This window comes from Calidris pugnax, unplaced genomic scaffold (genome assembly GCF_001431845.1).
Source record: "Calidris pugnax isolate Ruff unplaced genomic scaffold, ASM143184v1 scaffold63, whole genome shotgun sequence".
NCBI classification, from domain to species: Eukaryota; Metazoa; Chordata; class Aves; order Charadriiformes; family Scolopacidae; genus Calidris; species Calidris pugnax.
In genome coordinates this window covers 1,389,630-1,400,395 of record NW_015090852.1, presented here as the reverse complement: position 1 = coordinate 1,400,395, position 10,766 = coordinate 1,389,630, and the positions used below count along the sequence as shown (strand labels likewise).

Sequence of the window (10,766 nt, the reverse complement as noted above, 5' to 3'; positions counted from 1 at the left end):
CTTCTGCGTGACAGAACACGGTACAGGTTGGGTACAGGGAACCGCTGGTGCCAGGGCCCTGGCTCTGCTTGGGCACCCTCTCCCCTGCCACCACAGGTGAAGGGACAGCGATGGCTTCTCGGCCCTGGGTGCAGGGAGAAGAGAGGAGGGCCCTGGCTCTGCTTGGGCACCCTCTCCCCTGCCACCACAGGTGAAGGGACAGCGATGGCTTCTCGGCCCTGGGTGCAGGGAGTAGAGAGGAGGCTGAAGTGGGCTGGCTCGGAGGCACTGCGGGGAGCTGGTTTGGAGCCCTGGTGCTGCAGAGTGCACGGGATTCCTCACAGCTCAGGCTGGACCACCATCCTTCCAGCCCATCTACATTCAGAAGGCAGGAGCTCAAGCAGTTCAGGTTTCCTTTAGCGGGTCACATCAACCATGCCAGTTCATATTATAAAAAAAAACAACCAAACCAAAAACAACCAAACACATCATGACTTCCTCCTCTTCCCCCCCACGCCTTACTCAGAGTGCTGTCACGGGAGAGCACACCGTTGGCAGCTCAGAAGCAGCCTCACCCCTGAAGGCTGGAAGTGAAACAAACACATCATGACTTCCTCCTCTTCCCCCCGTGCCTTACTCAGAGTGCTGTCACAGGAGAGCACACCGTTGGCAGCTCAGAGGCAGGACTGCCCTCACCTCTGAAGGCTGGAAGTGAAATATCCCAACAGAAAGGAGGTACTAGGCATGAAGACTCTGCAGAGGTTCAGTCACCCTGAGAACAGTTATCTGCATGAAAACCAGGACACGTTTCACCATATTAATACTGATTTTCGTGATGTTGTTGAGCAAGGAGCTGCAGCTGTATTGGCTGCCATTCCAAAGCTTCCCACCTCAAAACTGAGGGAGTTACCATGGAAGCAAGCAAGCTGCACAATTCTTCCCTTGCAAAGAACCACAGGAAACAGTATATACTATTATTAAGAATTTGTAAAGGGGCAGGTTGTGAACCTCAGCATCCTCACTATTGTCCAGAACACCATACTGCTAGCTCTGGCACGCGCAGCCTAAGGAAACTCAAACAAACATGGTATAATTGACTCTAATTAAACAACCAATGTGCAAAAGACTTAGTATTTCCCCTCCAGTACTCTTGAGAAAAATTAAAATAAGCCCATGTTCAAAAGCAATTTAAAAAACCCATGAAATTTAAAGCACCCCCAATTATTAATGCCCGGACAGCACAGTTGCCAGATGCCTTGATCTACAAGGCTAAAAACCTCAGCTCGTCAAAAACCAAGACTAGTTCCAACAGCTGAGCATCCCTTACTGGTTGCCTTTTGCTTGCCAGATGCTCAAGCCCTGAGGCTTCAAACACTCAGGATGCTGACACAGTAAACACTGATGTTCTTTATGAGGAGTATAACAGTGCCAGCTGCGAGGGAAACACCAAAACTTGGCACAAAGTGCCATGATTTGATCTCCTTTTGAGAACACTGAGACAGTAGCAAGACCTGACACGGGCACCAGGAAGACAAATCAAGTCCCCAGACCATCACACCCCATCTGAGTGCAATTACAGGCGTACACAAGTGTTTTGAGCACCACGACTGAGAAGTACTGGACTGAATTTCATCCTACATTAAGGAGGTGACAAAGCTGTTTGGCCAAAGGCTGGGATGGTGTTGTTTGTTTTTTAAAAAAAGAGGAGGTTTAGTTGCCCCAGCCCTTCTGTCCCTTCCTCTCACAAAAGGTACAGTGAAAGATTTAGGATTAATCAAACTGAACGAGAAGAAAGAAACCCATTGGATTCTCAGGATTTTTTATACTAATACTGCCAAGTTTCAGTATATACATTAAATCCTTCCTTTGAAATTAACGTAACCATTTCAACACACGAGTCCCAGTAGGAGATATTTTAGAGGAGAGCCTCATATGCAAATGTATTTGGCAAATTTGACCTGACACCATGTCCTATCTGAAGAGCCAGATCCCTTCTTACAGGAAACCAAAGACCTGGAAGACTGTAAGTATCACCTGGCTTTCACGAAGTTACTTGTGACTCGGGTTAGTAAAAATAGAAGCCCAAAACAAAAAAACACAGTTTTAAGTGGACTGGGAGACAAGTCCATCAACAGCCCCAATACTGCTGGTACCCAATACCTAGGGCTGTGGGTCCGTAAGGAAAAGCTGTTACTGAAAAGTGCATTGAAAAAGTGAACATTTGAGTAATTCAGAAATCCCTGTGACCAAAGTTAAGGTACCTCCGTCCGGTCACCCTCTCTCTCTCCAATAACAGGAGGTGCAGTCCCAGTAAAACTGTAGAAATACATACCCACATACTGTGTAAGTTCCCTTTTGTGCTCAGCATCTGGCAGAACAAGAAAACTGAAGAGACTCTGCCTAATTAATAGATATTGAAACACCAAGGTCACATAACGCATCTCCCTTCAGCAGTGTGTGTGGGAGGATGTCCTACCTCTCCAGAAAGAGGAGGGAAATGCCTAGGAAGCTGGTTTTCAATTAAGTCCCCACCAACATAAGAGCAGACACAGGTAGATGAAGAAGATGAAGGAGCTCTGACTCCAACCACTGCATCAACCCTCATCTCCCACCAACAGTGGCAGAAGCTGCTCCAACACACGTGGGTGAGAGGCTCTGAGATGTTGAGCTGGATGTAGCCATCTCAGATGAGAATGCACTACCTATTTGTAAAGCTGATTGCATTTTCTTACAGTTGGGCCATAGCACTTCAGACCTTTCACACTAAAGAAAGCCTTAACAACTTGTACACCTTAAAGCAAAAGCTCCATCACAAGTTAACTGTGTTAAAAGAATTGATTATTTGGAGCAAGAGAAAGGAAACGCTAGAAGCAAAACTATTCCCCAAGTCACAAAGGCCTTCAGAGAACAAAAAATGCTTTAAGTCAGTTGGGAACTTAATGAATACAGAGAAAATATTAATTTTCAGTGTAGAAGGTCAAATAAAGACTGCACACACTGTGCCCTGCTTCCAAACCCGATTCTCCAATGCAGCCACAAGTAAACTGATAATCCTCTCTTCCTCTGCCCATTTTAAATCTGTAGGCAGCCAACAGAGATAGAATGCAGTTCAAAGCCATCCAGGAATACTTTGGCTATTTTCAGAGCAAGGAGGCAAATACCCTGTGTTGCTCTACCACTTGTCTGGGTCCTAGCAGCAGACAGGATCACAAAGAAGAGAAGTTTTGCAGATATCCCATTACCAAAAGGGAGAAAAAAAAAAAAAAGGGGATTGCAAAGGGGTGGCCAAGGAAGATGGACGGACGCCAACAATGAGCTACTAGCAAATCTGACTATCTACTGTCCAGAAGAGCAGCAACTTGGGGGACCTCTGGATGAGTAAGATTCCAGTAGACTCCACCATCAGCTCAATGCTTTACTGGCAGGAGAATGGCTCAAAGTGGGACAGCATGTAGTAACTGCTGCCTATGAAGCCTGGTGCAATCCAGGTCAACTGGTTTGCCTCAGTAATGTTTAAAAAAAATTTACAGTTTCTCCCCAATAATCAGGAGGCACAACTTCCCTTAGAAGAAGTCCATAGTGAGTTAGGTCATGGGTCCAAATACTTGGAGGACAATTCTCATCTTCTGCGACGATGATGTGGCTGGAGCATACCATTTCTACATCTTCATATGACACGACCATGAGCGTGGTTTTAAGTAGTCCAGGAACGTGGGCTGCAAAACATGGAGGAGCAGTACGTCAGTCACAGGCAAACAGCACCAGCTGTGGTGTGCTCTGCTGAAGTCAAACCTCCCCAACAGGAAAGATCAAACCGCATTTTCACATCCTGCAACCCTACTCTTATCCTCACAAATCATCACGTAGAAGCGTAGCTACAGTCACAACAAGTTGTTTGCCTGCTATCCAACTTCTCCCTAGTTGTGACAGATCAGCTCAATGCTGGTTTTAGTAGCATACTGTATCAAGAAGCCAGTCATTTACAGTGGCAAACTCTTAAGTGAGGAGAACCAAACTTAAAATAGAGTTTGCCTGAGGACAGTTTTGGTTAAAACTGAAATCAGCTAGGACAGCAAGAACTTTTATGTAGTACAGAATCCAATATCAAGAAAATTAGTTCTAAATCGGAAAGTAATACCCACAAATCAAACTGACCATTTATAACCAATTCTCACTGCCACCCACTCTAGCCTGGGAAAGGCACAATAGGCTCTGTTTTTGTGGGCCTCCCAGAAGTGTTTCTCCTGACCTCCTTGGCCACATGCTGCAGTTCCATTCATGCAGCCTGAATGGCCCAGCATACTCTCAAGTAGTGGCTTATGTCCTCAGAGATGTGGGATAAACACCCCCATTTTCCAGTAGTGGAATACCATCAGCATAGAAAGAGCACTAGTGAAAGCACTTTTTGTTCAAAAAAGCTTTCCTAGATGGTCTACAGTTTCTAGGCTAAATAACTGCTAATGAAGAGCACACTGCCAGAAAGGCTCGTGCCATTTAACATCTGGCCTGTCCCCACAGCAAGAAAGGACAGTGACCCCACAGGAAAAGGTCAGTCACTCACATCTTCCATAGGGCAGTACTGGCGGGCGTACCACTCCTGGCTGTAGAGACAGATGATGACACCTTGGCCCAGGAAAAGGGAAGTCCACATGATCACATTCCAGATGGGCCCTTTCCGACGGTCATTAAGGATGAAGTTGAAGACCACTGGGAAGAGATGAAACAAAAAGCCTCGTTCAGAAACAAACTCAGGATTAAAGAATCAAAGATCCACTGGTTTCACTGGATCTTTCCCTCTCTTCACTTAATCTCTGAAGCAACAAGGCTGCTCTGTGAGGCCAGTAAAGCGCAAGAAAATCTGGTTATGCTCAGCAGCAAAGCAAATACTAAGAGATGATTCTGACATTTACTTCCAATAAGTTTTTCAACAGGCTGGCCCAGCTTACAATATTGTTTGTGTTACGCTAGTGACCATGACATGCTGGCAGAGGTGGCCTAGAGCTTATCAGAGCCCTCTAACTTATTCTAGCTCAAAGCCCAAAATGAAATGCAAGAGCTTTAACTTCTAAATGGGCTCTGCTCCTCACTGCAGCAGTAATGTAATACCTGTCTCACATTATGACTTTAAAGAGGAAGACTTCCAACTTGCTGACATACAGCAATTCATCTACAGCTTGGCAAACAGGAAGCAGTGCTATTAAAATACATACAGTGTGTCATGAATGTCATGAACAGCAGTACATATATGTATGTATAGCTCTCCCTCCCCACCCATACCTTGCTCATCTGAGTCCCAAGCTTGCAAACCCACCGTGTGTATACAGATATCTACTGAGGTACTTGGCTGCAAAAATCCATTCACAAAGTTTGGACCCACAATTGCAACTTTTGGACAAGAAACAGTTCTGTGTGTTAGTGCCTAGAGGATAACTGGCACCAGTATCAGAAGAGCAAAGCAGGTTTGTTTGAATTAAAAAAATAAACCCAAAACGACAAACCCCACAACTCATTCACAGACTCTCTCCTGGGAACTTACTTCCAAAGCACATAAACAGGAAAAAGAGAACTGGATAAAAGAAGCCGAAGCAGATGCTCAGAACATATTCGTGTACAGCAGCTGATACTGTGAAGACAGACAGCATAGCTGCTGCTCTGAACTTCTTACCAAAAAACTGGAAGAGAGAAGAATACAAAAGTATTACAAGCTATTCTGCTGTGGTTTTAGTTTTATTGTGTCAACATTGTTAGCTATTCTGCTGTGGTTTTAGTTTTATTGTTTCAACATTGTTTTGTTGGTTTTTTTTCTTCTTAAAACCTCAGCTAAGAAGGGCCTCCTCCAGGTATAATGAAATGCTAAGTTCTTTACAGACCACCTTGGATTTTAGGTGTTGTTCTTCAGGCATGTTTCTGGCATTCTGCATTAGTACTCAGGTTGAGCCCACTCATGAAATATCTACAACAGCCCATCAAAATAGTGCAACATCAGCTCATATTACTGAGTCAATCCTTACACTCTTACATCTCAGACCCACGTTTTATGCCTATTAAGGACTTGGAAATGAGCAACAGATCTCTAAAAACCACAGTGGCTACCCACAACAGCTGAGGCAAGACATTTTTGTGCTTCTCAATGGACAGTGACGCTGCATCTTGTCAAATGTACTGTCTTGCTCAGTGGTTAAATGTTCAGTTAACAAGAAGAATACACCTGCTTGTTACTCACCCAAAGGAAGTCCCTGTAGGCATAGTAATAAAGCCAGTCATGGACTACCACGTTCCAGGTCCGGTAGTAGTTTGCATAGGAAGTGGAATTCCACCAGTCCTGAAAGCATAGTTGAAAGAGTATAAATCAAATCAAGCATAAAACATTCTACAAGTCTTTCCTGGGATATCAAGTTGAAAAATTTTGATCAGAATAATACCAAGCTAATACAGCAAGTTGCACCACAAAAACGATCAGAGGGCTGGAGCACCTCTCCTATGAAGACAGGCTGAGAGAGTTGGGATTGTTCAGCCTGGAGAGAAGGCTCCAGGGAGGGAGACCTTACAACAGCCTTCCAGTACCTGAAGGGGGCTACCAGAGAGATGGGGAGGGACTCTTTATTGGGGAATGTAGCAATTGGACAAGGGGTAATGGTTTTAAATTGAAAGAGGGGAGATTTAAATTAGATACTAGAAACAAATTTTTTTCCTGTGAGGGTGGTGAGACGCTGGAACAGGTTCCCCAGAGAAGTTGTGCATTCCCCTTCCCTGGAGGTGTTCAAAACCAGGCTGGACGGGGCTTTGAGCAACCTGCTCTAGTGGAGGTGTCAATGCCCATGGTAGGGGGGTTGGAACTTGATCTTTAAGGTGGTCCCTTCCAACCCAAACCTTTCTATGATTCTACAAAATAATGCATTCCATTGCTTCCAACCCAAACCATTCTATGGTTCTACGAAATAATGCATTCCATTGTACTTTCAACATTCTACTCTGTAGATCAAAATTTGGTTTTATTCCAAACCGTACTGGCTGCGATGATAAAAGGAGAAAAAAAAAAAGAGTGTTAGCTGTTACTGGATGGGTCTGGTGGCTGGTTCTGTTGTGCACAGGGTATATTACCTTAAGAACAATTCAAACTGCCAAATAGAAATCAGATCTGTTCTCCAGCACAGCAACAAACTTAAGCCCTAACAGCATAAAACAAGCAAAACCCTGCAGATGCTTTTGGAAAAACAACCTTCAGTTTCCTCATCTTTCCTTTTCGTTAGGAATATTAATTTTGAAGCTTATAAAGCTTGTGTGATGAAGTGTAACTCCTGTTTCTTACCTTGTAGAACATCCTATCTGCGAAGCGGAGCATCTCAGCAAATGCATTAAGCCAACAGTGAAGGAATGCAAAGAAAACCAGGAAGAGAATCAGGACACCTAGAAACAAGGTAGATTCAGACTGGTTTTGTAGTGATTTCTCTTAGCTATAAGCACGAGCAAGTAACACAGACAAGACTGTTCTTATAGCTGACACAGATGAGCTTTCTGCTGCCATTTCATTTTCTCACACCAGGCCATGGTTACCCCAGAGGGAAACAGCAATGTTGCTACAGAGCCTAGAATTTTGAAGACAGTTAAATGCAAACCCAAGCTCTTATTTTGTGCTGCTGACTCTAAAGTTTAACACCATAACACCAAAGTCTGCCCACAAGACCTTCTCTGCTGATCTTTGCTGTCACTAATGCATTTCATATGAAGCACTTCCCCCTCCCTTCCACCTCTTCCAGAAAGATACACTCATGAATCCGGGTCTTACCTGGCAGAATGGAATTGAAGATACAGAGGACCAGCCCTCGAAGATTGAAGGTTTCTTGACTACTGTTATGAAACAGAGGAATGCAGAGTCTCACAAAGATGTAGTAGGCATAGAAAAGTGAGCCAAGCACCTGGAACAAGGAAAAAAAACCCCTCTGAGTCCATAAGAGAAACACACAATTAGCACATCACCACTTGACAGCTCCAGGAGAGGAACAGCAGCTGCCAACACAAGTCACAATAATTTATTTCACATTGCTGCTAATAAAATTCCCTAAGGGTCCAGGAAGAAAGTAAGCCACAGCCATCTCTGCAGCACATTGACAGCCAGGAGCAAAACCAACTTGTCTTTTCAACTGCAGCAGCTGTAAGTTTCTCCTAGTCCTATCAACTCAGAAGTCACGACACACAAGATTTGTACCGGTGCCAAAGTAAGTGGAGAAAGTACCCTGTGATCTAGGTCCAAGACAAGGGCAGAAATAATTGAAAAATACTTACTGTAGTTAAATTTAATATTAAAGCTTACTTTTCTTTTATCCCAAAGGAGATGTTTCTAGGCCAAACCACCTCAGGCCTTCTTTGGCCATGGGTTCTGGAAGTTGAGGTCAAAATGCAAGTCACTGCTTTAAATACTCTGAGTGCTCTAAGCCAGGTGTGTGCTTTATCACCTTCTTCTGTCAAAGAGCAAGCCTTTTCATGCTTTGTTTTTTTGTCTTTTGTTGTTGTTATTTGTTTTTTAAATTGTTTCATTTTTTAAACCATGAATGCATTGTGTGCAGTAAAAGTTTCAATCATGCAAAACTTGGAAACACATCCACAAGAAGCAATTGAAGCTCACATCCAGCCAACGTGAAAAATCAGGTCAACCTCAAGCTCAAATAAGCACGGAATGTTTGGACCCCAGACCTAATTAATTCAAAATTGGTCTGAATATCTGTAGGCAGGAAGCTGTGCCAGTGACTACAATACAGTTTCAGTGTAAAGAAAGAGGGACAGAGCATGGATATTGCTCTCTCCACAGACACATGCAGCTTTTGTTTGTATGGAATGAAGTCTAAAGGTTTGTTTAAGCAAGGATTACTTTTTTTAATTTGATACAAGCATTAGCGTAGCAAGATCACCATGTCTTCTTTTAGTCACTAAAAAGCACTCTTTTCTGGTAAGCCCACACCAAGTAAACAGTGATTTAATGGCACAGGGAGAACTGCTTAGCAACACAGTTTAGATGATCATTCTTCAGAAAGCTGCACTACTCACCTGTGCAAACTTGGTAGCTACATAGCCCCATCTTATCGTGGGATTCCTAGGAAAAAGAACACGTGATGTTATTCTAAATAGGGCCTCAAAACAGCAAAAAACCTCCCTTCAGTTTGCTTTACTGATCTATACTCTGAAAAAAAAAAAACATCCTGGTTTTAGTATTCTAGAGTTCTTAATCTCCTGACATCCAAGAGAAGTCTGCCCAAATTGTTGGTTCCTCAATTTCAACCTCAGCAGGAAAACTATGGCAATTCCATAAATGGAAAAGTATCTGGAGGACAACATTATGCAATTACATAGGAGGTGGTGATCTGCCCGATAGCCACGTCAAGGACTGCTGACTTGACACTGCCAAAGTGCAACCCAGCAACGCACAGAGAATTTTGGGAGTTCCCAGTTTTAAAGGCTTCAGCCTACCTCCTCATACTCAAGAGACAGGGCTGCTTATTAGCACCACATAAAACAACCCACAAGCCTATTGCAGGAACTGGGTGTCACTAGGTGTTCAGTAGCAAGTTCTTGATTGATTTCACTTCAAGTGGACTTCCCAAGGAAATAAAACCAGAACTGTAAATTCAAAACATCATTGGAGTTTTCACGATCAAGTCCTGTGCTTACCAGGTTACTGACTTAACCACGTCTATATGAAAGCTCTAATTCATAAATTGAATAGATCACATTCAGGGATGTTTAACATTCACTTCAGTTTTCAGACTAATGCTTTTTTTTATCCCTTACCTGGGATAGTTGTCTCTGTAGATGAGGGTGGGAGCAAAGAGGAAGTACAGGTATTGAGAAATTCTGGGAATAGGTACTGTGCCTGGAAAAGGGGGAGATAAAAATGAACACTCTGCAATCTTTCTGCTTACTGAAGTTTTCAGTTTCCCCAGTACACTTTCACAACATACACTCCTCGGCACCTCAAAAAAACATCAGTCTGGAACTAAAGGTATGGGATCTGCAGGGAATAAACCAAACTAGACATACGAGACGGAATTGCCCCCCCCCCCCAAAGCATAGTTAATGAGTGAGGGTGACTAATAGGTACTGCAGTGCTAACACTGCTAATGATATCACATTTCCTTTCCTTCTAGGGAAGATGAAGCTAAAGACCTGTACTAACACTGGGTTAATGTTCAGCTCTCACATGCCTTGCTGAAAGAGCTTCTGTGCTTTTAAAATTGCTCTCATTTCAACTAGAGCACTGAACTGAGAGGGGTGTAAACAGCCTCTGCACACCTTTTTCTCTGAAAAGCAGAAATAAGGAGTCTCGTTGAAGCAAGACTTAAGACACAGAGATGACTTCAACCTAGACAACAGTCTAGTTCATTGCTTATTATCAAGTAAGAAGGTTCAGGCATCAGGAAATTATGATGCAGAAGGTCAGCCTAGAACCTCATCACCTGCCCAAAGTCACCTACAGAAATCCTACCTCTCCAATTCATGAGGGCAGCTGAAAGCAATGGAGGGAAAACAAAAGATGGTTATGCACTGCTGTCAAAAAAAGTAGGGCAAGATACTCACTGGATTTGTCCTTTACAGAGGACAGGACTCTGGGCACGTTCTCCCGGACAAATGAATGAGCCTTCATAACAAGACGAACCTGTAAAACCAAGAGTATCAGTTTAATACTCTCACTTTCCCAACTTCCCAATAAAGATCAGATCAAGCATATTAAGGCAACACCTTCAACATCTTGGTTTCTCTCCAATTTATCCCTTTTACAAGAAAAGGGCTGTTTC

The 10,766-nt window shown here is 43.5% G+C and overlaps 1 protein-coding gene across 1 annotated transcript in view; it reads right to left on the bottom strand.

The window, feature by feature from the left end:
* Nucleotides 1-581: 581 nt before the first annotated feature.
* SOAT1 (sterol O-acyltransferase 1) overlaps nucleotides 582-10,766 on the bottom strand; it is a 31,396-nt gene continuing 21,211 nt past the window's right edge. The window contains exons 8-16 of the mRNA XM_014943534.1: nucleotides 10,549-10,627; nucleotides 9,763-9,844; nucleotides 9,022-9,067; nucleotides 7,766-7,895; nucleotides 7,289-7,386; nucleotides 6,203-6,301; nucleotides 5,516-5,651; nucleotides 4,541-4,686; nucleotides 582-3,695 (exon numbers count right to left, since the gene is read on the bottom strand). Coding sequence (XP_014799020.1) covers nucleotides 3,639-3,695; nucleotides 4,541-4,686; nucleotides 5,516-5,651; nucleotides 6,203-6,301; nucleotides 7,289-7,386; nucleotides 7,766-7,895; nucleotides 9,022-9,067; nucleotides 9,763-9,844; nucleotides 10,549-10,627 — 873 coding nt within the window. The 3' untranslated portion in view covers nucleotides 582-3,638. The remainder of the gene's footprint in view (nucleotides 3,696-4,540; nucleotides 4,687-5,515; nucleotides 5,652-6,202; nucleotides 6,302-7,288; nucleotides 7,387-7,765; nucleotides 7,896-9,021; nucleotides 9,068-9,762; nucleotides 9,845-10,548; nucleotides 10,628-10,766) is intronic.